This window comes from Meleagris gallopavo, chromosome 8, assembly GCF_905368555.1.
Source record: "Meleagris gallopavo chromosome 8, MGAL_WU_HG_1.1, whole genome shotgun sequence".
In the NCBI taxonomy this organism is placed as follows: domain Eukaryota; kingdom Metazoa; phylum Chordata; class Aves; order Galliformes; family Phasianidae; genus Meleagris; species Meleagris gallopavo.
Window position 1 is genome coordinate 34,316,688 of NC_139411.1, and position 27,361 is coordinate 34,344,048.

The 27,361-nt window shown below is 50.8% G+C and overlaps 1 protein-coding gene and 1 long non-coding RNA gene across 4 annotated transcripts in view; both read left to right on the plus strand.

Moving 5' to 3' along the window:
* Positions 1 to 18,935, plus strand: LOC146543909 (uncharacterized). 2 transcript variants are annotated; one of them, XR_014884799.1, is made up of 4 exons: positions 1 to 133; positions 239 to 343; positions 515 to 2,081; positions 18,179 to 18,935. It is a non-coding gene; the product is annotated as an uncharacterized LOC146543909 (long non-coding RNA). The 2 variants fall into 2 exon arrangements; XR_014884800.1 differs by having other exon boundaries at positions 1,969 to 2,081.
* A 579-nt stretch (positions 18,936 to 19,514) lies between these two features.
* PWWP2B (PWWP domain containing 2B) overlaps positions 19,515 to 27,361 on the plus strand; it is a 29,406-nt gene continuing 21,559 nt past the window's right edge. Inside the window, exons 1-2 of one of the 2 annotated variants that reach the window (XM_085229725.1) lie at positions 19,515 to 19,825; positions 22,267 to 23,878. In XM_085229725.1, the coding sequence (XP_085085851.1) occupies positions 19,689 to 19,825; positions 22,267 to 23,860 (1,731 nt within the window). In that variant the 5' untranslated portion in view covers positions 19,515 to 19,688 and the 3' untranslated portion in view covers positions 23,861 to 23,878. The remainder of the gene's footprint in view (positions 19,826 to 22,266; positions 23,879 to 27,361) is intronic. The other variant, XM_085229724.1, reaches the window with a different exon arrangement.

Genomic DNA, 27,361 nt, shown 5'->3' on the forward strand with positions numbered 1-27,361 from the left:
GGCAATTCAGCTGTGCTGCAGGGAGGGGTGGAGCCTGGCTGCACCTCTCCTAGAGCCATTTGAGAGCTGACCAACAGTGGGGAAGGATCTCTCTGGAGATCTGTTCCACTGGAGTCTATTTCACGAGCCCAGGGTAGGGAGAGTGTCTTTCTTTTTTCTTTTCCTACTCCAATATAACAATTCCATCAGCCAAGCTCCTGGATATACTGTACCATCTGTATATCCATTGATTATACAGGTGGTCCGGTATAGGAAGAGGAAATGAGGAGAGAAGTCTGCCTTCTCACACACCCTGGTCTTTGTTTTTGAATTGAGGAACCTTAATAAAAAGCTGACTGCTAAGGTAGGTTATTCTTCCAGTCACCTCTGACTGTGAGTACCCTCTAAGGGAGAAATGTGCAGGTGGGGCGACCAAAGAGGTTATCAGGAGCAGACTGTTCTCGAAATCACCAAGAAGTTGTTATTCCTTTTTCTATTTTTCTCTTCCTGTCTTCTCTTTGTATTTTATATTTAGCTGAGCATTTAAGCAGTGGAAGCTCTGGTCGTGCTGCATGCATGCCTGTTTGTTCCTGGAGATGTTACCAGCCAGTGGATGTGATGATTTCCATAAACAAAAGAGGTCAGCTGGGAGGAGGCTCTGCTCGTATGAAGAGAGTGGGAGGCGAAGCTCAGGCAAAGCAGCACTGCTGCTGTCAGTGCTGTGTGATGGTAGCAGCCAGGGCAGGGTGGTGTGAGAGCTGCAGAGCAGGCAAGGAGCTGCACTCCTGTCCTCTTACAGAGGAAATCTGATTCAAGTCTCTACCACAGGTAGATGAACTGCACTTCAAGGCACACGATGGTAGAAAATCAGCTTAGAAAATCAAAGACGACAAGGCTACCAAATAGACCAAGCATGAGATGCTACTTAGTAGTCATGGTGCAGCCTTAGAAAGATGAGGATGTACGGCTGTTCTGCCTGGGTGGGTGTAAGGAGCGGCTTGCAGAAAGGCAAGGAGAGATTTGCAACAGGCAGAGCAACTGCTCCCAAGAGTTTGTCTTCTCCTGTCTGTGTTTACTTTTGCATATTCTTTTTTTCCTCACTGATTTCAAGAGATTGGAGTTTCATTTCATCATCCGTGACACTACTCTTCAAAGCCTACATCTGTAACACGCTGGAGGTGATGAAACATTACTGTGCTTCTTAACATTCATGTGCCTTCCTAGCTGAGAAGGAGGCTTTTTGTTTTGAAAATATCCCTTAAAAGAACACAAAATGTGTTTCTGGTACTGTGTGGGCAGCTCAGCCTTTCACATTTTAATGACTTTTTTCTGTTCATTCCACTCTGCCCCTTTCTCTCTGTATCCGGGTCAATCCAGTGTTCCTCTGAGAGCGTGTGCTGGTAAGATTTACCATTAGAACTTAACGTTTCTTTTCTGTGCTGGAGAAAGTTACAGAAACAGGAGCTTTTCAAATGTTGTTCAGTGGTTCTTAATTTAGAAAAGTGAAGGGGAAGAAAGTTTGTTTACCAGCTCATCTGAACTCCAAGTAGAAGGTCAGCAGTACAGGTGCGTAGCAGTCTGAACAGATAACTGGGCAGAGGCGAACACCTCTCCGAAGCTCAGCTGTCACTGATTTCTCTTATGGCATCACCTTACAAGGTGAAATATATGCGTAAAGTCACAGTAAATCCTCATGCAGACAAACAGTTTGACCTGGCACCATTCAGTGTTGGCTGCGGATGGCGCGGTGGGGAAGCACTGCTGTGTGATGAGCAGGAAGACTGCAGGTTCTCAGCCACAACCCTGAATCCTGGCTTTAAAAAGAAGTCTTAAGATGTGTATTATTTGGAGCTGGCTGTTCTTGGTTGCGTGTAACTGTGTGGGTTGCTTTTTTCAGAGGAGAGGAGTTTTTGCTTTTCGCATTCAGCAGTTCACATACCAAGGAGCAGCTCCTCTGTTCCTGGATGTGATGGTTGCCTGTCCTGTTAGCCCTCCCACCTGGAAGGAGCTGCCATGGCCATTACTCCAAGGATTTGTTTCAGAAGCCGCTGCATCTCCGAAGTCCTGAGCTGAGAGCTCCTCCCCCGGGCTGCTTACCGCAGGTAACAACGTTGGTCGTACAAACAATTGAATATAAACTGTATTTTTCTTCTGTTTGCTGTGCTCTCATGGTAACAGTCTGACTTGCTCAGGGCTTTGTTTGGCAGCGATCTCTCTGCAGGGGAGCGCTATGTAAGCGTTTGTTTTTTATTAAAACTCAGATGAACTGACAAGTCCGATCAGTATTATGCGTTAGTGAGCCTCCAGGCTCCTAACTTAGCAGTGTGAGTCCTGCTGGCATTTTCCCAGTGTGAAAATGATGCGAAACTTAGGGAACGCAGCTGGCTGTGTTGTAGAGGAGGTGCAAGCGGGCCCAGAGCGGCAAACCTCATAACTGAGAAGGGGGAATTCAGTCAAAGGCTGGTAGCTGTTAATGTGGGTTTGGTCAGTGCAGGGGCACTGCTGGAAGCAGCGATCTGCTGTCGGTGCTGCAGTGCAGGGCTGTGTGCCACCCGCATGGCTGCAGCCTGTCGTGTCCTGGGATGCCTCTGTGCTTCTCACTGCGGGAGCGGAGGAGCACAGAACACAACAGCTACTAATTAGTGTTAATGAAGAGCTGATGGGCGCTGTGAGGAGGAGAGGCTGACAGAGGAACTGTGCTTGAGCTTCTGGGCCAGGCAGAAGCCTTTCTGTGGAGAGGAGAGGAGATGAACCTTGAAGAGTGTATGGCACGGTTGTGCAGGATTGACAATAGGTCCGTGGTGTGATTGGAGTGAGGGGTGGGAGGTATTCTAAGGCCACTTGAGGGTGGGTAATTAGACGTTCAGCTCTTGGGTGGAAAAATGCAGTAAACCAAGGTTATGCCTCTAAAGAGAGCAGGAAAATGCCTTTCAGTTTTTAAGAGTTTTCATAAATCTGTTTTAAATCAGAGGGATTGGTGGTGCAGTCTGTGCGCTCCATGGGCAGTATGTGGTACAGTTGTACCTCGGCTGCAGTAGTTGAGGTGAAGGCGTTCTCTGCACTTTCCTGGAAAACACATCAGCCCTCAGTCCCAGCATGCGATGCACTCCCCTCTGCTTTGTGTTTTCCTGTGGGCTTTGAGCCACAGCTCAGGTTTAGGAAATGCCATCAGAAATAGGGCACTGCGACTCCTCAATATTGCTGGGATTTCATTCATCCTCACCGCGTGCTGGATGTGGTGTATTTTTATCCAGTGCACAGAGAGGCCTAAATTAAGGAAGTGAGACCCGAGGGTGTGGGATCCCTGTGTGCATCCACTTCTGTTTTAAGTTGGATTGAATATTTTGCTTCGCAATATGGAAGTGAGTGTGGTGGCTGCGTTTCTGAGTGAACTGAAATGCCTTCGAGCATTGCCACAAACGTTGGTCGGCTGCTGAGCAGCTGCCAAAATGCTGCTGCTCTCTTCTTCCTGGAGGTAAAGAAATACCACAAACCAAGGGCGCTTCTCCTGTGTGCTTTGTTGAACGTTAACAGCAAGCAGGTCAAACTGCAGCGCTGCGAAATGAAAACACATCGACTGGAATAAGGCCGTTCCTCACCTGAGGCTGGGCAGTGCCTTGGCCGAGTGGGGTCACTTGTTCTGGTGGGTGTTCAAATGGGAAAAGGAAGCAATCGAATGAAGCCATCACTGAAGCAGAGGTTCTTGTGCAGTCTCCATAGCGGCCTTGGTGCCGGCACTGTGTGCTGGGAGGGGAGACGCCATCTCTGTTTGGCAACCCGTGTCCTCAGCGCAGTGCAGCGCTGCAGTCTCTGGCTGTTGTCCTGCTGCGAGGTGCCTGTTGTTTTAGCAGCTCAGGCAGGCTGATGGTTTTCCAAGAGCTTAGAGTTTGTCTGATGTTAGCAGCTTCCAGACTTAGCCCCAGGAATCCCTTATGAGACATAAATGCCAAAAGTAGCGTGAGGTGGATGCCTGACCCACGTCCCGCTTCGAGGCTGCCTCCAAGAATGGGAATGTGAGAGCTTCCAAAAGTAAAGTAAAACGTGGTCAATTTGCTTTCCCCCCCAAGTACAAATTGCATATTTCTTTCTAATCTCATTATTGAAAATGGCAGAATAAGTTTAGCTCAGACTGAGCCTGGGGAATGTGCTTAACAACCCAAACAGCTGCAGCTCAGCAAAATGGTGAACAGCTGCAAATGATGAGTTAATAATGGGGGTAGTCAGTGTCAGAGTTTAAAGTGATCACTTTGCAAAGAAAGATCAATTGCTCAGTGCTGGAGGAGTGTGTATTAATTCATGGGCTTAATGCAAGCTTCGGATGGTCACAGCAGAGAGCTGTGGGATGTGTCACTTCTCAGCACTGATCTTTGCAGAGGAAAAGCATTCTGCTTTCTGGGTTGCTTTCAGTGGTAGGAAACAAAAGCAAGAAGAAGACTGAAGAGGAAAAGTATTCTTCTTTCTATTAAATAAACTTTGCTGTACTGTTGCTACTATTTTGTTTTATCACAAAGGCATTTGGAAACTCTGCTTTTAGAAAGGAATCCTATAAAAGAGCTGCCAGCAGAATTTGTAAGCGCTCACTTCTGTTTTGCAAATAGCACCGATGCTCAGTTCTGTAGTTAGAGTTCTTTTTGGTGTTTATCTGGAGAATGTTCTCAATTTACCACAAACATATGCTATGGGGGTGCGGGGAAATTACTTTTGTGAGAGTGTGTGTAATTATTGCTTTGCTGAGAGGGGAGAAGTTTAATCTGATGTCTGCAGCGTTTCAGTCACAAATGTTTGATGCTGTATGTCTGAGTAAGGCAGAGCAAAACATCCATCCGAGTCTGAGCCTCATCCATCTGGGGGCCCCTGACAGGCTCTGAGCTGAGTGTTAGAGCCGAGAGCTTCTGCAGCAGCCTCTTATGCTTAAGAAGTGTTTAAGTTTGTAGATTACAATGAGTGCCTTTTTGCACTGCCAGTCACTGCTTTGGAAGTGCAGGTATTTCCAAACCAAACCTCTCGGGGGAAACTGAGCAGCAGTGTGGGGTCCTGCTGCTGTCCTGCACGTGCTGGAGGTGAGAGTGGGAGAGGGGTTCTGGGGAGGGGTCCTTATCCCTCACCCATCCTCTGCAAACGTGGGGGCTGTCTGGGACTCCTTGGACTGCCTGTGCCCACAGTGGAAGGGCTGCATTCTGTTTTGGTTTCCTCAGCCTTTTTTGAAGTTGTCTGAGCTTTAAGACTCCTTGCTGCAGTGATGGGAGGTTCAGCTCCAAAGCTGCATCCCCAGGCAGGGATCTCACCAAACCTCCTGGACTGATGCTGGCCATGCAGGCAGTCCTGCTGCCTCCTGCACAGCTGCTGCTCAGATGTGCTCTACCAGGCACAGTTGAAGTGCTGCTTGCAGCTGCTTCAGATAGATCGTGCTGGTTGCTTCCTTGGACTCCAGTAGATTAATCTAGACTTTCCAGCACCCTCTGCGTGCAGTGTCCTATCCATCTGTGAGATGGCATCTCTGCTGGTAACCCCAAAACGTTCCTAGATACGTTCCCAAATGGCGCACAGTGCCCTGTTCCTACAGAACTACAGCCTCTGTCCTGAGCAGAGCAGCAGCACGCAGGACCCTGCTGGGAGGGTATGTGGAGCCTTGGTGAGTCTGGGCCATGTGTGTGGATTGCTTGGGGGGGCAGGGCTGGGCCGGGCAGACACGTCAGGGGCTGGTGGGGCTCTTCAGTGGCACAGTGTTATTCTAAGGCCCGGGAAAGTTCCCAAGCACTGTTACCTTTTCTGTAATCTAACAAAGCTTTCTAATTTACAGTAGCTGCTAGGAAAGCCCCTATGGCTGTTGTGAGCCGTGTGCTCTGTTGGTCACAGCCCATGTGCTGGGGCTGCAAGAGTGCTGCTTGCTGATGGCTGCTGCCTTCTGCAGTAGAACTGGTTTCATGTGATGCTGTGTTCTGGACAGATCCTAGATTGGGGCTCTTTGCTACTGTAATACTTCTGATTATTACAGATATCCCACATTGATATTGAGGTGCACGGAATTCCTCCGTTACGCAACATACATCCTTTTCTTCCATTCCTGCTGGCTGCATGGATGATAGGCACCAAGAAAAGGATGCCAGCTCACTTGCTGTGTTGGAGGTTTTGCTGAAGCCACAGCAATAGGAAAAGAGCACGGCAGGCTTTTCAGGACAGGCTCTGCTGGGCAGCAGCGTGGTGGTGACAGATGGCTGGAGGCACTCACAGGCTGGTGCAGGCAGGCTCTGCAGAGCTGTGTATATCCTCATTAGTGAGCAGTGCCCTGGCTGTGTAGGAGTGGCCCAAGCCGTGCCGCTCTGTTCTGCCAGCTCTGCTTGCACAGCATTTGGCAGCGTTTGCCTTAATCACTTGCCTGCATCCTCCCCAGTGTTTCTCAGTCACAGGGGTCTGAGTGCAGCTGGCAGGAGCGTGCTGGGCGATGCTGTTTGCACTGCTTTGGGTGATCTGTCAGCCCCTTGGCAGAGGCTGTGTGTCCATGGCACTGCACCTATGGCGTAGTATTTATAGCAGGTAGAGACGTGATGTGCAGAACCAGCTCCACAGCAGCTGAGCTGCTTCAGACTCGACTCCTTGTGGACAGCATGAGATGAGATGGCACAGTGATGTGAACCTCACTGAAGGACGGTGGGTTGCCTTCATCAGTTATTGAAGGCTTTGCATTCCCTGCTGTGCAGCTGTCCCTGTCAGAACTCCCAGGTCCTCTGTGTAGCCCAGGCAGCTTCTCCATGCTGTGAGGTCCTCAGGGGGTCACCAGAAAGCTGGAAGAGAGATGTGGGAATTGTGCCTGTGACATAGCAAGTGGTTGTCGAAGCCTGGTATGGTTTTACAAAACACTCATGTTTTGACAGGACAGCTTTTCTTTCTTACAAAGTCATGTTTCATGAGCTATTCCCAGCCCACTCTTCCTCCTACCCTTCCCTACTGCTCTCTTGTCCGTATGCTTGCCACCCTAACCATCCACAGCAAGAAACAGAGTAGGAGCAATGCTGATTGCTTCAGCACACGTTAACTGCCATCCTGCAGTGTCCACTCAGTGCTTTTGTCTTTTTTTTCAGTAGGTAGAACACCGGGTTTATGTTGCTTGTATATAAACACCAACAAAATGTTTGTGATATAAACTGAGATGTGTTTGGAGGCTGCTGCAGGAGAGCTCCATCTGAGCTGCTGTCTTTGCTTCTTGTGTGTTTTCTGCACGTTCATTCCAGGTACAGCCATGTTTGCCTTCTTTTATAAAGCTTTTTATGTTCTATGAATGAAGAATCATTGGAAGGGGAGCAGAAACCTAAATGGTAACAGAACAGTTTTGTTGTTTACCCGTGGCTGTTTGTCCCAGTTTGCTGGGTTCTGTGGGGAACCATGGAAGCAGAAGTTCTGAATGTAATGGTTTGAGGGGATAAAAAAAAGTATTGTCAGCCAAGATGTCCCACCAGGTGAGCTCAGATGTCAGTGGCCCGGAGCCAGCCGGGCTGTGCTGTGGGCTGCCTGGGACCCAGCACGTGTGCCTTCCCTTCCCAGGGCTGCCAGCGGCTACTGGAGAAGTCAGGGAGGCACTGAACTCTGGGGAAGCCACTGGGCTGCGCTGCATCACTTCCCCTGCTGTGAAATGGGGGTGATGATACTTTTATATAATTTTTTTAAGCCCAGTTTAATGGGAGAGGTGGGAAGTGATGTTTAGGAGCGTGATAACATTATTGCTTCTGCCTAAACATTCTTTAGAGTAATTTAGGAATGCTTGGGAATGATGAAGGATCTCAGCAGATGGATAAACTTTAACCAGACGGTTTTGAAAAGGATGCTGAAGGGTTGAGGGCAGCTCTACTGTGCTCCTGGCTATGGGCTGTCAGAGCATGCTGCCATGCTGTGCAGCACCAGTGGTAGCTGTGCAGCACGGGTGGCTTCCACACTGCGCCCGAGTCGTGTTCAGCATCTGTCAGCACGATAAGAAGCTTCATTCCTCCAATACTGAAGTCATCTGCGTGATTCATTCTGATAATCTATTTAAAAATAGGTTGTTTCTTCATACAAGACTATTTTAAACATAATTGTATTCCAAATAGTTTTTTTTAAAAGGCGCATTTTTCAGAGCGATTCATTCCTGCTGATAAGGTAGCTTTTCTGTTTCTGTGACACATTTTATGATTATTGGAAGTAATTTTCTAATTTGTGGATCATGACTGTGAATTGGGGTAACTGTAGCTCTCTTGGCAAACTTGGTAAAATGGAACCATGGGTGCCACATTGAAAGCCATCAGCGTGGCTGTGCGGTGTGGTGGGAATGGTGTGGGAATGCTCGATGGCTTGAGGAAGGTGCCTGGATTTGGGCTCTGTGGGCGTATTTCTTCATGAGCCCACCAGCACTAATTGCACAACAGCGCAGTGAGACTCTGTGAAGGAGATGTGCATGTTTGATTTGATGCATTTTTGTTACTCCAGTGCTGCCAGTCTGTTGGTAGGTTGTAGTCAATTAATTCTTCCTCTATGCCTGTACATATTTTTTTCTTCGGGTCCATTTGTCCGCCTGTGCTGTTCCCACTGCTCTGTGATCGTGGGTCATTGCTCTCCATGCCTTCTCCAGGACTTCCCTTCATCCGTAAGACTTGGGCAGGTTGAATCATGGAATCACAGACTCACCAAGGCTGGAAAGGAGCTCTAAGATGGTCCCACCCAGCCGTCCCTGCACTCATCCCTGAAGTGACAGGAGAGCACAGTCTGCTCTGCAGCCAGAACGTGGTGCACATGTGCTGTGCTTGTGGTTTCATTGGCCTCATTGAGGTTTGGTGCCTGAATCGCCTCAGTTTCGGTGCTGCTTTAAAACGAAGGCTGAGGCAGTTCTTGTTTTCACTGGCTTTCAGTTTGAGTTTGCCTTCAGCACGCTTCAGGATAACAATTCTTGCTGAAACTTGGGAATTCCAGTTCTGTGTACAGTCAGGCAGAGAAAAAAGTTTCAGTTTTTTTTTTAGACTTGAGTTGAATTTACCTTGAGTAAATGTTGGGGTGGCAAAACTCATTTTTCCCTATGCTATTGGTGAGTTACCTGTTAGAAACAGATCAACAATGGCAGAAGTCGGAATGCAGTAGAAGAGATGGAAGTTTCAGGTGCATTTGCTCTGTAGTTTGGTGAGATTGTAATGAGTTTGCAGTGCTGGGACGCCTCGCTGAGTGCCACATTGCTGCAGTGTGGGCCCCATCTCCTTGCTGTGCTCGGACCATCATAGAATTGCTCAGGTTGGAACAGACCTTAAAGATCGAGCCCAACCGCAACCCAGCCGTGCTACCCTAACAGCCCCCTGCTAAATCGTGGCCCTGAGCACCACGTCCAAATGGTTGTTCAACACATCCAGGGATGGTGACTCAACCACCTCCCAGGGAGCCTATTCCAGTGCTTCACAGCCCTTGGTGGTGCTGGGGTGAACCTCGTGGTGCTCTGCTGCTCCTGGAGAACCTCCCTGCCTACGTTAGCTCTTATTTCCTTCCATTACTTGCATGCTGGTTTTTATTTTGTCTTTTTAAGTGCTCTCTGTCAATATTGCTGTAAGTGACGTTTCTGGAGAACTAATGCAAGGAAGCTGCTAATCACAGCGCAAGATTTGTTTTGTAACATTCCTTTCAGCTTTAATTGCTGGTAATTTAAAACCAAATAGCTGTGCTATTAGTAATGTATTTGGTATTTCTGCAAGTCAGGTTTTACAAAAACATCTTACAGGAGCAGCGATGCTGTTCTGTACTGCAAGGCACGGAGCAGAGCAGCACACAGCAGCACACAGCTCGGCGCAGTCGGTGAGCGGGACGTGAGGCAGTGCTGTGCTGGCGAGGCCGTGTGAGGGCACCTCCTGATGAGCAGCTGGGAGTCTGCTCCCCACAGAGCCCACTGCAGAACACATCAATTGGGAATAAATGTGCCACCTTCCTGTTAGAGGCTTCTAGTGTTTGTTTTGAGAGATGGAACAGATTCCAACTCTGATACTTCTGCCTGGATCAGGAAGTTCAGGCTTTTCTCGCCAACTGAAAGCATTATAACATTCTGAAAATGTAGTTACCAGGAAGAAGAAAATGCAGTTTAGTTTTACTTTTTTGAAGCAGCTATGGGAAAGACAGAAAATCTGTTTTCTGACACTTGCTTATTTTGTGCCTTGTTCCCATTTCACTGGACAGAACCAAAGCATGACAGGAAGATGACTTCAGTCATCATCTGTGTGCAGCTCAGTGTATGTGCTTATAAGTGCATGCTGTGCAATACGCCTTGTGTGTTCTGCGCACAGCCCAGCAGGCACAGGATGAGCACTGGGGCTGCAGACGTTTTGTACAATACATAGGAGTAAGTTGTTGAGCATTTGCTTTGGTGTATGAGAGCAGCAGGAGCCTGCAGCAGGCCTGGCAGCCCTTGGAGGGTGAAGATCGGTCACTCTAATGCTTGGGGTCTGGAAGCTCTTTGTTTCCTTGGGTGAGAGCAGCTGTTGTGGGACTGGGAGAGGGAGGCAGGGTGGACCCAGTGACTTCCAGTGTGGAAAATCAGAATGTTAGAAAGAAAAGAAGGAAAACTTGAAAACAAATTTGTTAATATATATATATATATATATATATATTGCCTGCCCACATCATAGGTTCCATTTGTTTGAGTGGAAGCACAACAGGAGCAGAGCAGCGGTACCCATTAGCTGAGTGAGATGGTTCTTTTGACAAGGGAGGTCTTCAGCTTAGAGAAAATAAGTATTTTAAAAAGGGGGAGGAAAAAAACCATGAGATCACAAAGGTGCTCAGCAGCTGGAGAGTGTAGGGGCAAAACAGGTAAAAGCAGCAGCGTGCAAACAGCCCCAGCAAGAACTTGCACAAATTTGTGTGAAACAGCTTTGAAACCAAAGCACGGGGTGTGCAGCCATGGAGGACACAGCACTGAACACATCTTCCTGGCTCTGCTGGGAGGGGCATTGCCACGCTGAGACAGGGTGGAGGACACAGCATCTCTGGGATAGATGTAACAGTGTGCGAAACGATAACACTGTTGGTTGGTTCTGTGTGCATCTGATGCAGGAATTGAGTTTGGACTCTTTCTTCCAGAGCATTGAAGTTGGTAGGAGTCGCTCTCAAGGAGGAAGCGGGCTTTGTTATGCACCTCAGCCTGGTCTGTTGTGTTTTCTTGAATAGCTCGAGATTTTTGAAAAGAGAAGATAACACACGAGGATCTGTACAGGCCATGACCTTCCCTGTCAGAGCACTGCTAGCACTCAGTGTATAGAGAAGTACCAATAATTTGTAGCTCTGAAAACAGCAAGCTGAAGAAAACAATTTGCACAAATAATGAGGTACTGTATGGTATCTGCCTATGTGATAATAGTAATTATTAGTAGTAACTATTAACAGAAATCATGGTAAAGGCAGGAAGTAGCACTCATTCCTCTGACTCAGCCGCCAGGCACTTCTGAAGCCTCCAGCATCCCCCGAAGCGTTGCTGAATGGCAGTGCTTTTTGCAGGAAGCCTGACTGCACTGCCAGCCTTGAGTCGGAGGCACCGTCCCCTTGAATTCCTGCCTAAAGATGTTGTACAAAAGGGGTTGGGATCCATCCTCTGCTTTCTTTGTGCGTCTGGGAACGGCGAGCTGCTCTCTGCAGAGCCACTGCTTCAGGTACGCTGGAATCCCATCTACTGAAATCTGTTGTGGGGAAAAAGTGCGAGCAGGGAACGCTTCCCTTGTTGGTTCTCTCAGTAAGGAGTTTCTTCCTGCCCCCATCTGATGGGTCAGTGCTGGGCCCCCGCAGCCAGCAGTGAGCCTTAAGCCCCGCAGTGGCCGAGAGGCAGCTGTGCTTTGTGCAGCAAGGAGCTCTTAATGGTGCGTGGTGCGCTGTGACGTGACGGGGTGTTCAGCAGAGGCCGTCCTTCAGTCAGCAGGGAAGGAGCTGCACCGTGCGCTGGGTTGAGCAACGGTCCGAGTGTGTGCTGGTGCTTCTTGAGCTCTGTGGGGTAAGTGGCAGAGGGACTGGCCTTTTAGAAGGGAGCTAGAATCAGAATCATAGAATGCCTTGCGTTGGAAGGGACCCCAGGGCTCATCAAGTTCCAAACCCCTGCTGCAGGCAGAGCCACCAACCTCCCGGGTTATGGGGTAGCAGAAATGTTAAGGAAACAAGGTGTGCAATTAGCAGAAAACGGGGGGGGAAATGGAAGGGAAGGATTTGAGTTACCAACAAAAAGTGGAGCAGCAGGCTTTGGGCTGACCTTGGAGCTCTGTTCTTCCCCTGGGGTGGGCAGATCCTGGGCAGGAGGCAAACAGAGGGAACACGTGGGGAAGTTCTGCCTGTGTGTCACAGGGGTGGGGGCATCACTGCCAGTCCTGCACGGCACTGCAAACACCACGTTCTGCCCTCTGTAAGAGGGTTTGACACACTGGTGTTTTGTCCACGCACAGAAAACTCTGAAGGCTTCAGTGTGTTCCTATTGTTGGAGCTCCCGTTCCTCACAGATGAGCACAGTTTGCTTTTTGGCCCCAGATGACATTTTTCCATCTTTTCCCTCACTATTGCAGCTGTAAATTTGTTAGGAGGGTGGAATTTAAAAGCTGTCAGGAGAGAGGAAAAGATGCAGCATCATTTGCAGTATTTGTGGTCGGATTCCTTGAGCCATTAATAATGGAAATGTTTGTCATAATGCTACCTTTGCTATAAGGAAACCTAATTACTATGGGTGCCATTGGTATCAGAGTGGAATGAGGGGTGTTGGGATGTGCTGTCATTAAAGGGAACGCAGGAAATTCAGAGTGTGAATGAACCATTGAAATGTTGAGCAATGTGGTGAAAGGTAAAAGTATCAAAATGCCACGCAAACAAAGTGAAAATCCTGCTGTAAGGATGTGGTTTTGCATTTACCTTAATGCCATGGGTGGTGCCATTGCAAGGAACCATGCCTGTTTCCAGAACTTCATGTGGTTACGTGATTGCTTGTTTTCTTGATATCTGTTTGTAACTTTTGTTTTGAAATCAATTATATCCCAGTACTGCTTCTTAATTACCAAATTTACCTTTAAATGTTACCACATGTTAGTGTTACGTGAGAGCAGGTATTGATCTGGTATTTCCGCCAACCGCAGAACAGTTTGTAGAATCAAAATAGGAGGAAGACCAGGAGTGAGAATAAAACAGCATTTTTCATTAATTTCATTGAAAATTCAGTGACATTTATGTTGATGAAAATTAATGTTCTTGCATGTTCAGAATTATGCCTTCCACGGGCACCAGAAGCATTTTGGTGACAAATGGACATCAGGGTTGGAATATATGGAAACGCTTCGGCGCAATGGAAGCGAAGTGCCTGCAGGCTGTGAGTGCACTTCTGGGGGCAGAGCGCTCAGGACTGGGCAGAGCTGCTCAGTCCACGTGGATTCTTCCTGATCTGAGCGCTCTTTACAATCGGGAAATTAATGCACAATCGTTATCAAACTGTAAGTGTGCGTATATGCACATGTGCTTCTTCCTTAAGGTTAAGGAAGTAGAAGCCCTCAGCTCACACAGAGCCGCCTGGCCGCATGCGGTTGTGTTCCGTCCCGGCTCAGTGCCGCGTGTGCAGCCGTGAGCCAAGCGGGGCTCCTCTGGTTCTCCTCTTAAACGCTGTGTAGATGGTGAGTGCTGGCTGCCTCCGTTTTGTCAGCGTGGGATGAGCTGCGCGGCTCTCAGTGATCGCAGCAGCAGCGATGTGGAGCTCGTGATGCTGCCCTGAGGGCTGCATGGGCGGCGGCAGCTCCTGGCAGTGCTGCATTGCTTTCCCTGCAGTGTGGACCCTCCCTGTGTTTTTTCTGGGGTCCTCTGCGCATTTCTTGTATGCTTCCTCTCAAAATAAAGGAGGAATATGCTTGAAGCATCAGTTATTTGGCTTCTTAGCGCCCTTTGGTAGGACGCAGCCTACAAAGTTTTGAGGGTTTTTTGGTGTTCTTCAAAATAGCAAATCAAAAGCTGCTTTTTTTCTGCATGAAAATGTGGGGTTGCATTCTGTTCCACTTAATTCCCACAGGAGGGATTGGAATGGCAGAACAGATCTCAATTATGGACTGGAACAGCTTTGTGACTTTATTGTGCTGTGTTTAATGTTAGCTGAGATAGTGATGTATTTAAAGACAAATAATCCCATGGACTTAATATTTAGAATCTGTGGGCACGCAGATGAAGTTTGGGAACCTTCTGTAACATGCAGGAGTGTTGTGCTCCTCCCACGTGCCCATCTGTTCGTGCTGGATGGGAGCAGTGTGTAAGCAGTAGTATATACACACTGCATGCGGAGAGGATGACAGAATGTGCCTTGGATAAAAGCTTTTCCTCTAGAATGTGGGAAGAAGGACATCAAATCCTGTGGGTTTTTCCCTCAGATCCAGGGTACCCGCTGAGCTGTTTGGCCCCAAACCTCCATCCATCCCATGACGTCCCAGCACTGCAGCAGAGCCGCTGTGCAGCAGTTTGGATCCTGCAGCAGTGAGTGTGGGGCACAGTGCTGCCCGTGGGCGACATGCAGAGCTGTAACTGCTGCTCTGTGGGTGCCCAAAAACGTACTGACAAGTGCACCTGCCAGTGATGGCAGCCAGCACAGGTCTGATACACTGCAGTGGGTCATGGCCACGTGTGTGTGGGAAATCCCTGAGTAACCTCAGTTACACGTGAAAATTGGCTCCTGCAGTGCCCTCGTTTTGGTAGTTACACCACATTTGGATTGGTTATGATAAAACCTCTGCTGTTTTGACTACAGACTGCACATGGGGACTGGTGGCATGGCAGCGATTATTGCGTGGGTGTGCTCTGCGTCTTTGCTTCCTCTGCCATATAGAATGTATTTCAACTGCTCGTCCTGCAGAGCTCTCATTCAGTCACAGTGCGTGTAGCTCTTATTTATACCCAAATCTGCACTGAGAGACTGTAAGAGCTGCAAAACCGTGGAGTGAGAGCAAAAAGAGTGGATTCAATCCTTCTATACCGGGTATTGCACCACTCTTGATTTCTCATCTCTTCCCTTCCAAGCAGAGGTTCTGGTGCAGAGCAGAGGTTTGCGGTGTCCGTGCCCTGCTCTGTCAGAACCACACGTTGTTATGCAGTGGTTCTGACGTGGCCATGTGTACGTTTGGGGCAGACCCCCATCCTGGTGTGAGGCAGCAGCCTGGGTCTGCAGTGTAGCCGCTGCTCTGAGATGGGAGGTCTGCAGGGTGCAGAGGGCACGGGAACTGTTGAACTTACATGGGAAGTTTTATGTGCTTAAAAATGATCGCGCTTTGAATCGGCTCCTGGGTGCTGGGATTGATGATTTAAAAAGGGAAAAAAAAAAAAAAGAGTGAAGAGTTTACAAAGTTGAGATCCATACCTTCCCAGTCAGGGGAGGCCGTGCTGTGCTTCTGTGCATCCACGGGCTGCTGGGCTCTTCCAGAGCACAGCTTCCTTGAAACTTGGCAAAAAATCTTTGCATGAGAAGAATGAAGGGTCAACAAATCACAGTCCTGTCAGACTGATGGGTGCTACCTGAGCACTATTTTCTTAGGGAAAAATCTGAGTGTAACTGATACAAAGGATTACACCGATCTCTTAGTTTCAACAGCAGTGCCCCCTATTGAAAAGCTGAACTTGAGGGATGTGCCGCAGTGCAGCTTGGGCCTGTTGGATGAGTGGCCTAATGAAGAAAAGCAAAGAAATTACAAAACATGGAAGTGAAGAACTTAGGGCTGACCAAAGCTTAGTGCAGGGAAAGAGTGATGGGAGAGGGAGCAGCTCTGCTGGCTGTCAGTCCTGCAGGTGGGCTGAGCTCCGCAGGGCTGCGTGGCAGGGATGGAGCTGCAAGTGATGGCAGCTGTGCTTTTCTCGTGAGAAGTATAAAAGCATTTCAGTATGCGGTCAAATGCATTCGAATAATTTGTACTTATGGCAATGTGTAGAGTACAAAATACTTACAGTTTCTAGGGTTGCAAAAATCTGTAGTGTTAATTCTGGAGAGGATGTTTACATTTTCCGATTTCGATTCTTCTTCCATTTATATTTAGCTAATTGTGCCCTGGGGAGGATATCTGCAATTTGGTAACACAGGATAACGAAGGGCTGTAGAACCTTGCAGAGAAGGGGATTTCTCATTCATTATGTGGCTGTCTGGGAGTTGCTGAGCTGCGGCCTGGGGCTGCGATTGAGCACCTGGAGGAGGCACACAGCAGCCCTGGCAGCACAGCTGGGAGCAGTTCGGCTGTGGGGCTGGAAGGGTGGATCCTGGCCGTGTCCCTGCCTAACCTCGTGGAAGGGGGTCTGCCTGGAGGGCCCTCCTGCAGTGTTGGCTGGGCTCTGGTCCTGGGCACGGGTAAGCAAACCTTTCTTTAACTGGATTGTGGCTGTTGCCCTTTTTTTGGTAACTCAGCACTGGTTCTGTGCCATCGCCTTTCCCTTCGGGGGTAGAGAAGTAGCTGAGGACACGATAGCACCTGGTGCTTGTGTTTTACAGATGTGGTGTTTGCCACATCTCACAGCATGCGGTGGATGCAGGCCTTCCTTGGGAGTTTGAATCCTTTCTGAAATAGGAAGTAACGCTTTGTGCAAAGCACAGGATCACTGCGCTGGGAACATCCTTACTTTCTGTACAGCTGTTTCCCCTATTTGCCAAGATAGCGATACATACATATTTTTTTCCAGCAGTGTTCAAACACTTGTGTTGCTCCTTGAAGACATTTCTCAGTAGCAGTTTGTGGTAAACTGGGGCAGTCCCACTGGTTCTTTAATACTGCCCTTTTTGGTTAGGTTCCCCGCTTCAGACAGAAACAGGATTTCTCTGCTTACAGTGAACTTCCCATTCTCTCTCACTCCCTCCTTGCCCACTCAGTTGTTCTCCATGTTTCTGGTGTCACTGCCACTGAAGCAGCACGACCCTGCAGTGCAGTAATGAAAGCTGTGCACCTGGTCGGTGTGGGGGGAAGCCCTGGCAGTCAGCAGTTCTGTGGTGTGGGAGATGGGCTGAGCAGCTGTTCCGTGTGTCTGCCCGAGCTCTGCACAGCCCGTACCCACACGGGGCAGTAACGACCTCCTGGTTGTGACTTTGGTCCTGTCCTGTGCCTTCGCAAAGGTCACAGGTAGATGCAAAGGTTTCCTTTGCGATGTGCTGTTGCCGTCGTTGTATTGGGTGCCTCAAGGAGAGCCTCCCAGCTTGTCCAGGGGACTCCACGAATTCCCATTCAGCTGAGTAGAAAATAAATCTTTTTGATTAATTCATACCTTGTGTTGCCTTTTGAGCTTAAACTGAGCTTCATCTTTGACTGCAGGCTACAGCTCAGAGAGTGAACAACTGTGTGTGAGACAAAAGAAACGTGATGTGTGTACATAGAGCAAAAAATACAGATACTGAAGACACATATCTGTGTATTTGGTCATTGCAGTCTCTTCTAACCCATATGATTCTGTGATTCCTCTCTACGAGGAAAACGTTGGAAGACCTCAGGAGATGTGTAACAAAACTGAGGGTGATGTATGGTGGTAATCGAGGTGTTGTTCGTTGGGTGGTGGTGTAGTTGGCAAACATCTGAAAAGGCAGTGGAAAAGAAGAGAATTGATGTTAATTTACCAGCCAGTGTTAGGATGAGGGAAAGCAGCCTGAAACTTGGAGCAGAAATGGGAGCTGGAGGAGTGCTGTGCACATTCAGAATCAGTAAATATAGTTTTAACGAGGTATTTATTGGTGAGCCTAAAAATGTGGTGGGTCACACTTACCCAGTAGCTGTATTTCTTGTACAGCTGCCTGCCTTCTCGTTATGTTCACTTGGATTGCTCACTACCTGAGCTTGTCAAAGTCAAACTGCAATTTAGAGATGCGTTCCCTATCTGCTGGGCCATTAACTGCTCTTCCTGCTCTTTGCTTGGGATCCTGTCCTGCTCCACTGCTGTGCTCCTGCTCTGAGGGATGCAATGTAGGTGGGTCTCTATGCTTTTTCTCCTCTGAAAGTTAATGTTGCATGGAAGCTTTTGGGTGTTATATTTCTCGGTCTTGGGCTCTGAAATTTTGCTGCAAATTTTCTTTTTCATCACGGAAGAAATGCTTTAGGGGCATCAAAGCTGCGTGAAGCTATTAAAGAGCAGGAAGAAACACTTCAGATTTCCACCTGCAGCTGCAGAGACAGAATGTACCAGAGAACAGCAAGGTGGAGCGCTGGAAAATGCAGTCCACTAATTGGGCTTATTTTCTTTATAGCCTTACACTTGAAACTTCGGAGGACAAGGCCAGCATTTTGTCTCGCAGCACTTCAGCAGTCCACGGCTTGGCAGGGCTGCCCAGCAGCCAGGAGTGCTGCAGGAGTTGTGGGTTTTCAGGCAGCCCCAGTCTGGAGGGGATCCTGCAGCCGGGATCCCCGGGGTGGTGGAACAGAACTGCCTCTGTTGGAGGATGAGGTTTGGATTATTGAATGCCCCCGACATGAGATGCTGCCTCTGCTGAAGGCAGTTTGGAGTGGGCTGCTTTCGCAGTGAGTGTAAGCAGGCAGGAGTGCCAGGAACGGGTAAACAGCGGCACAGCAGGGGAGGGGGCTTCGCTTCTGGTTCCTTTTGGAGCACATACGAAAGCCCTGGGAGGGTTTTTTCCCCCAAAATAACAAACTTAAATATCTGTAATGAGTTATGCCATTTGCTTTGCCTTTAGATTCTCATTCCTTACCTGTAAGCAATGCAAAATACAAGATTCTGAAAAGATCACCTGTGGTTGTTGCAGTGCTCTCTTGTGAGAGGAAACCTGGCCCAGAGCGAGGTGTTCGGAGATGCTGTTGAAGGAGCTTGAAATGCTGTTTAATTTTTCTCTTGCTTTGGAGAATTCTTTAATCTCACTTCACGACTGCAGGTGTGCAACTCTTAACCTTGGATCTGTGGGAATATGCTCGGTTTATCTGAAATTTCAGCAGGTTTTAAAATAGTGATACTTCTTGGTTCTAAAAGAGATACTAATAAAATCTATGCTAAAGTGGCGTGTATCTGCTTAGCAATACCTGGTGCTCAAGTGCCAAGAATCACAGAATCGCGGAGTTACCGGGGTCGGAAAAGACCTCCAAGCTCATCCCGTCCAGCCCCCCACCCAGCAGCGGTGTTTCCCCCTACCCCCATCCCTCAGTACGACGCCCAATGCTGTCGGTGCGGGGCTGCGGGTGCCGCACGGAGCGCCAGGGGGCACCGCAACACCGGGCTGCCGCGGGCCTTTCGTTCGCCTTCACCGCTAACGGGTGAGGAGCGGTTCTGGGGGTCGATGGGCGTCGCTACAGCTCGAGAAGATCCTGCGGGGACCAAACGGCCGTCCGGGGCCGGGAGCGGTTCCGTGCAGCGTTCGGGGCTGGTCCGCGCACGGAAGTGCCGTTCGCTCGCTGCGCGCTCCCGGCTCCGGTCGGTGCCGCGGGTCGGCGCTGCGCTCCGGGGCGCGCGGCCAGCAGAGCGGCCCGGCCCGACCGCTGCGGCCACGCCCACACGGCGCGCGCGTGTCCGGGCGCAGCGCCCCCTGCCCGCCCAGCGCGCCCGCCGGAGGCCGCCCGGCCCCGCCCCGCGCACGTGCGCGCGGCCCCGCCCCGTCCCGCCGAGCGGGGGGCGCCGGGTGCCCGCGGCGCGGAGGCGGTGCCGTGACGTCAGCGCTCCGCTCCGCCGCTCCGCCGCCGCGGGCGCCCGCACCGTGAGGTCATCGCGCGGCGCGGCCCCGCCGGGAGGGGAGGAGCGGCGGCGGCGGCAGCATGGCGGAGGCGGAGGCGCCGCGGGTGGGCGCGTGGCTGCCGGTGCTGGTGGAGCAGGTGGTGAACGACACGCTGGTGGTGACGCTGCGCTGCGGAGAGCGTCGCTTCGCCGGCGTGCTGCTGGACTGCAGCAAGAAGTACGGCGGGACGGGGGGGCGGGACGGGGAGCCCCGCCGCCGGTGCGCGGCGGGAACAAAGCGGCGTGGGGTCCCGGGGCCGCCGTCCCGCCACGTGCTGCCGGCCGCGGCCTGCGGGGGTGCGGGGCGTCGGCGCGAGACCCCACCTGAGTCCTCCCGCCCCCCCCCGGCCGCGGGCACCGCACCCGGTGAGCCTCGCGGGGCCGGGCCGGCCGGGTGCCCGCGCCGTACGGCGTCCCGTCCCGCCCCGCGCCCGCCCGCCGGGGGTGCGGCGGGCACGGAAGGACGTCGGTAGGGTTGGGTTCCGCCGCTGCGCAGGACGGCTGCCCCGCGCCCCCCCGCCCCGCTCCGTGCCGCCGCCCGGCGGAGGTGACCCCGAGCCGCCCTGCAGGCCGCGCCGCGCCGCCACGCGCGTTCCCGCGGCGCCGGTCGGGGGAGCCGCACTCGTGGGGGAGCGGCGGTGCGTTCGGCTGCCGTCGGCGCCTTTGCTGACGGTACCGATTTTGTTGCAGCCGATCCCTGATGGGTCGCTATTAATTATGTACGAGCGTAAATGGAAGGACGGTGTTTCCCGCTCCGAGGGTGGAGGGAACCCACCCCACGTGGCTGTGTGCGCCCCGAGCTGGGGGGATGGATGGATGGGATGGGGTGGGATGGGATGGGAGCCCGGCCCGGCAGTGTCCGCAGTGCACGGTGCCCGCAGCCCGCAGCCCCCGCACAGAGTTGGCTGTTGTGGGCAGAGCCAGCAGCGGACACCTGGGCCCGGTGTGAGCAGCAGGCTGTGAGAAGGCCAGCGCGGTTTGTGCTTCTCTTTGCAGTAACTGCCAGCTGCTGCGGGGAAGCAGCGGTGGGTTCCTGCAGGGCGGTGTTCTGGGACGGCCAAATGCAATGGTTTTATGGCCTGAAATAACCAAAATTTATAGGCAGAGCTCTGGAGATGGTACCACTTCCCGTTGTCCTATGAACAATGCTGACATCTCTGGCTGCACAAAGTGTGCTCGCTCCCTTGGCTGTTATTTGAGAGGCACCTGCCCTCTCATTTGTCTCCTTGAGGACGAGCCCGAGCTCTCAGGACAAGAACACATTCCCGGTCACACATGCAGCTCCCCGTGACACCGACCACACAGCACAGCACGCTCTGCTCCCCGGCCTTTGGTAAACTCTTTCCTTAGCATCTGGGCACCTCAGTTAATCTTTTATTTCAGCGGGAGAGGAGCAGTGACCTGGTACTGGAATCGGATTGATTCCTCCTTGCTTTCTTTATGTAAGCTTTGGTTTTAAACTTTGGAGTCTTCATGGAAGTCAGGTGAGAGAGCTGGTCTGCGAGTGAGTGAAGGGGAGCGAAGCTGGGGCTCAGAGCGTCACCCCTTCCCATCCCCTGTGGCAGCCCCTCAGAGTGGTCGGAGCCTTCTTGTACCACCCTGAGGTGTTCCCTGGCAGCTGGAAGGGGAGCAGTGCCCGTCAGCGCCCGTGGGGCTGCAGTCTCTGGCTGCATCTGCTGCCTGGTCTGTGGCTGCTCCGCATTGCTGGGGCTTTTAGTGACTCATTCATACCTCATTTCAGAAATGGTAAAGAAGCAGAAACGCTTGAGGATCCCCACAGAAGGATCTCTGGAAAGTCAGGATAGCGAGTGATGCCCATTCTGGTGCCGTGTTTAGGGGTGGATATTTGCTGAAGTGCTGTGTTGGCATAATATTGCCAAGTGTCAGGCCATAGCCAGGGATTCTGGTGCCAGAAATGAGGCGCAGTTCTGAGCTTTGGTGCTTTTGGAGGAATTCCTGATGGCAGTACCTATGCAAGGTATGGCACCTGTGCTTGGATGGCATATGCTGAAAGGAGGCAGTGACCAGCGGTTGCTGCCCTTACCTTGCTCTCCTGAAGCAGTGCTGTATTCATTGTAACAAATAGTCACATATGCAAAGACACGACAAGGAGCAGAACTGCACCAGTGAGCCCATGGCTGGGAAGCGTGAGATGCACAGCAAAGCCAGGTGCTGCGGGTTTGGGTGGGAAGCTGAAAGCCGGGTGTGTGGGCACAGTGTGGGCAGGGGCTCTGGTGGCTCCTTTAGGGCTGCACTGCACGTATGGAGCACTGCTATGCCTCTACCAGCCTGTTCCCAGAGCGTGCTGCTTTGCCTGCTGGAACTTACAGCTCGGTGCAGAACCTCTCTGTGCAAACAGTGCGTGGAAAGAGATGCTCTTCTCCGTGCCTTCTCTGGCATAGGAGTAGGACACCTTTTCTAAATTTTGAAACGATTACTTCTTTCGCTGTAGAAATGGTTGCCTTGTCTTAAAAGGGAAAAATACCGCATTATTGGGACGTGGAAGCTTTTTTGGTGCGCTTTTTTGTTTTTGTGGAACTAGCGCGTTAGCTGCGCAGCCATCCAGAGGCGCCCCTTCCACCACCCTGACCTCTGCCTCCATCTCTCACCCCGCTTCAGGTCCGGGCTGTTCTGCCTGCCGTCCTCCTTCCCGAAGCCCGAGGACCCTCCCGCTGCTGCCTGCGCCGTTCCCGCTGATCCCACGCGTGGTGAGCCGCAGCCGCAGCCCGGGGACGACCAGGTGCCGCCGCTGCTGCCCGCGCCGCCCGGCGTTCCGCCGCCGTACCCGCCCTACTTCGAGGGAGCGCCGTTCCCGCGCCCGCTGTGGCTGCGGCACACCTACAGCCAGTGGGTTCCGCAGCCACCGCCGCGGGCCATCAAGAGGACGCGGCGGCGTTTGTCGCGGAACAGAGACCCGGGACGGCTGATCATGAGCACCATCAGGCTGCGGCCCAGGCAGGTGCTCTGCGAGAAGTGTAAGAATACCCTGAACCCCGAGGACGAGAACGCGGCGGGGCAGAACGCTAAAACGAGGAGGAAGCTGAGTGTTCAGGACAAGGAACAGAAAAAACACAGCGACTCTGAGTGCCTGGAGAAAAGGAACAAAAGAGAGAAGAGAGAGGATGACAAGTTTGCCGGGGAGCTGGTGCATCGAACGCCAGTTATTAAAATATCCTACAGCACGCCGCAAGGGAAAGGCGAGGTGGTGAAGATCCCTTCCCGGGTGCACGGATCAGTGAAACCATTCTGTCCTGAACGGCTGCTGCAGAACGGAGAGGAGGACCGGGAGGAGGTCGGAGATGCTGAGCAATGTCAAGAAAGCAAGGGCTTCACGGACAAGGCAGCGGGCAGCCAGCTCGCTTCCATCCCCAAACTGAAGCTGACGCGGCCGGTGCATCCCAGTGCTGATGTCCCGCCTCCAAAGATACGGCTGAAGCCCCATCGCATCAACGACGGCCAGAGCGTTTCTATCTATAAGGCAGAACTTATCGATGAGATAAACGTCCTTCAGAACAGCAGGGAGACGAATCCCGGTGCGTTTTACACCAATGAATCGACAGACAGAGGTTTGGCTGAGATCTCTTCGGGGAGTTCGGGTGAAGATGATGACTTTAAAAGGTTTCCCCGAGGTAAAGACGGACACGAAAACTTGGCTTTCCTTATGAATTACCGGAAGAGAAAAGCGGATTCTTCTAGTTTGTCAGTGTGTAGTAATGACAGTCTAGACGAATCCAAGTCTTCTAGTTCGGAGGTAACATCACCAGAAATGTGTGACTTTTTACCTGGTGATGATGCATCTGTCTCTTCATCTTCAAAAGATGAGCGTAAAATTGTGCCGCCCTTGACAGTTAGGCTGCATACCCAAAGCGTGTCTAAATGTGTCACTGAAGACGGAAGGACTGTAGCAGTGGGGGATATTGTTTGGGGTAAAATTCATGGATTTCCGTGGTGGCCGGCACGCGTTCTTGACATAAACCTTAGCCAGAAGGAAAATGGGGAACCTTCATGGCGAGAAGCCAAAGTTTCGTGGTTTGGTTCTCCAACGACTTCATTCTTATCTGTTTCAAAACTTTCTCCTTTCTCTGAATTTTTCAAACTGAGATTTAATCGCAAGAAGAAGGGGATGTATCGGAAAGCTATCACAGAGGCTGCGAAGGCGGTGGAGCATCTGACTCCAGAAATAAGAGATCTCTTAACGCAGTTTGAAACATAACTGTGCCACCAGTATCAGGTGAGTGCTTGCTGGGACAGTGCGTCCTTCGGAGAAGCTTCCATGTCTTTTTTTAACCAACATTCCACTGTTTGCATTTCTTTTTCTTAAGAACTGATCTCAGCAGTTCTTAGACTTAAATGCCTGGGTGTGAGTAGGTGGTGGTAATTTCAGAGGTGATAAGAGCTGTTAGCTCCACAGCTATGGGAGGACTATGGGATCGATGCCCAAATCCCAGAGGGGAGCACAAAGCAGCTGACCCCTTCAGGAAGCCAGCAGTGCTTGCTCAGAGAGCTGATACAGTTGCAGTGGGATGGGAGAGTCGTTTGCAGCTGGGATGTGGGAGTATTGGTGGTAACCCAGTTGAGACAGATCTAATCCTGTCAGGCTGAAGGGTCAGCGGCCCCAGGCTGTTTTCTGCACTAAGACTCTTCCTGGAGTTGAGGTTGTACTTATCACGCCTAGGAGCTGATACTAAGCGGTTACCCACAAGAATTAGATGCTTTTGAAGGTCCTTTCTTCCCCTGCAGTTCCTGAAACCCCTGCACTGTTTATTTCTTATGATGGCAGTTTCTTTATGACTATTGAAAACGATGCTACTAAAAACTGGCTGCTGGGGATCCGTATTTCACAGCGCCCCTGGCTTGGCTTGTTGCAGCGTTGGCGCATTGCTGCAGGCCAGTCAGGATCACCAACTGCTATTCTTTTGGTCTTCACCTGCAACCTCTTGGAGGGCATAAAATTGGGAACACGAAAATGAGAACTAATTCTTTTTGATGCCTCTGTATTGTACTTCTGCTGGTTGCAAGTGTGGAGGTGGGTAGGTCTCCCCTCACACCAAGCAGTCAAAACTTTGTCCCTGATGAAGATGCAGTAGCTGTAAGTGCTGGGCGTGCTGTGACTGGGAACGGGATGGCTGTGTGCAACACTGCTGCTGCCTGCTGCACTGCCCGCAGTGAAATCCATGGGCAAAATTCCATCAACTTGAGTAAGATTTAGAACTGTTTCACAACCTTCCAGTCGTAGTTTCCTAGGTGGGACTTCATCTGTGATACTATTAAACAAGGGATGGATTAGTTTCTAATCTGAAAACCATTACTTATCATTAGGAAGAATCTTGTTGTCAAATATATGCCTCTTATGTAGTGTCCTGCGGTGGATTTTTACCGGTTCATTGTGTTGTTCTGTAAGCTTTTCCCCGAGTTTTCTTTCTCATGCCAGAAGGACTGTTTGTGTGCATGAGCGAGTGCTGCTCCTGCTGCAGGCTGCTCACTGTTCTATACCTCAGCAATTGCAATGCAGCGGGACTGTGATGGGTAGTGCTCCTATAGTGCTGGGGCAAAAAAGGTCTTTTGTACCCTTTGCTGTGGGGCTTCACCATTTGCTGGAGAGTGACGAACTTGCTTGAATTGAGTTATTCTATCTCAACAAGGCTGGTTGGAGTGCATACTGAGATTGTGGCATGTTCATCTCGTGGGCTCAGGGTTCACGGAATCAACAAGGTTGGAAAAGACCTTCACGATCATCCAGTCCAACCATCAGTTCTGGACAACTGGACAGTCAGTCAAGAAAGAATATGTAATGGCAGCAGCAGCATTTAAGCTTCGGCCTTGATCTTGCTGCTTAATTGTGGCTAAAAGCTTTATTATATTGAGAGTGTTCGGATTGGACCCAAATTTGTTACTAGCTAGATCTGGAGCATAAATAGCCCTAATGCTCAGAAGGTGTCTTATGGTGAATAATGGCCAGAATCCACGGCTCCTGGTTAAACCAATCTGGGGCCATGTGGATGCTGTTGCCTGCATAATACTGTGAGCTCTGCTGTTCTGTAGGCACAGAGCAGAGAGGATGGAGCAGGTCTGTAAACTGAGGGGAAAGAGAAGATGATGAGAACAATGAGAAAATGATGCGATGACCATGGCTACACCATACCCTTCCTTCCCTGCGAGTTCTTTGGCCAAGCCTCCCCACGTACATGCAAATGCATAGAGGCATTTACCATGTACTGCTGTTGTGTTGGTGGTCAGCTGGCTTTCTGAGGTTGGTTTTCTGCCTTACTTGTGTCTGAGGTGAGCTGCCTGCATGATGATTTGACAAACAACTGCATTTACTCAGAAGAAAACGAGAAAAGCAGAACAAAACAACTTCCTGTGTTCCACGTGTGCCATGTTTGCTCAGATTCCCTGCCAAACCCACGTGCTGGGGCTTTGATACGTCACTTGGATGTCAGCTCATTGGTTCTGAGCTTTGCCCTCTATCTGGTTCTCTTCCGCCAGGACTTTATTGCTTTCCTTGAGTGATCCTAGGGTAGCTCTGCAGCGTTTTCACCAGCTGCTAGTTGACTGTTCTTTCCTGAATGCTGTAACTTAACTTTTCTCTCATGTTTGCATTTCCTTAGTCCTAGGACTTGCACACTGACACCTGAGCTACAATTAAATGTCAGAAGGCTCTGGTCTTTGACAGGCAGCACAGCCTTGGATCAGTTACAGCTGTTTCCAGGAGCAGGCATGTGGCTGTAATACTGCACTTTGCAGCTGGAAAAGTCCACTGTGTTGTGACTTCTCCAGGAGCTGCTCAAGGGCCCCTTGCTGTGCTCAGGAGGTGCGTCCAGCATCTGCACTTTGCTCCTGACCGTCCCAGGCACTGCAGAGCTTTGGAGCTGCTGACACATTCTTTTGTGGATCTCTGCTGACATACGGTGCTGTTCTGTAAGTCACGGAGGGGAACTGCTGGAAAAAACATACAAACCATTCAAGTAATTTGTGAATGCATAAAAAACAGCAAGCAACTGGATTTAAAAAAAAAAAACCAACCTTTATTGGTTGGAGAAGCTGGTATGACAGTTTTGAGTGTTTATTATTTCTATCCTTATTCTTTTGCAAGGAGTGTACTTTATTAAAACCCTGTCACTGTCTATTAAGCCAAGGTTTCTGGAAGAACAGCAGGGAGGCTAGCAGCTCGTAAAAGCCACGTTGTAAGACACTTGGTTCAGAGTGTAGCCAGGAGAAAAACACACACTCAGCATGTTCTCAGGCCTTGTAGCTTCTGCTTTTGTAGCCTCTGTGCAGGGCTGCCACCAGCCTGGCACTGTGTGCGCTGCAGAGATGGCTCCTGCTTTGCACCTGAGTTTGTACTGGTGCCACAGCGCTGATGCTGGCTCTGCTCGCTCTGAGGCTGAAGGCCACTGTTAACAGCAGTGCCCGAAAGCAGTGACAGCACCAGCACATGAGCTGGCCTCACTGGCCTGGGCCTGCCCTGCTGGCTGTCGGGTCCCACGTTCCCTGGGGTTGGAGCCAACCCTTGGCCCAGCCCTTACTTGGGGTTGCTCCTACTGCAGAGCCAGGAAAAGTGGGTGCCCGGGACTGTGGAGGGCATTGGCTCTGTCTGTCCTTTGGAAAGCCCTTCAGTGCCCTCCGAAGTCCCAGCTGGGGGCAGGCTGTGTGCTCCCCAGCCTTCTGTGGGAGGACGGTTCAGGCTCAGGTCTGGCCCTGCAGCCCTGGGGCT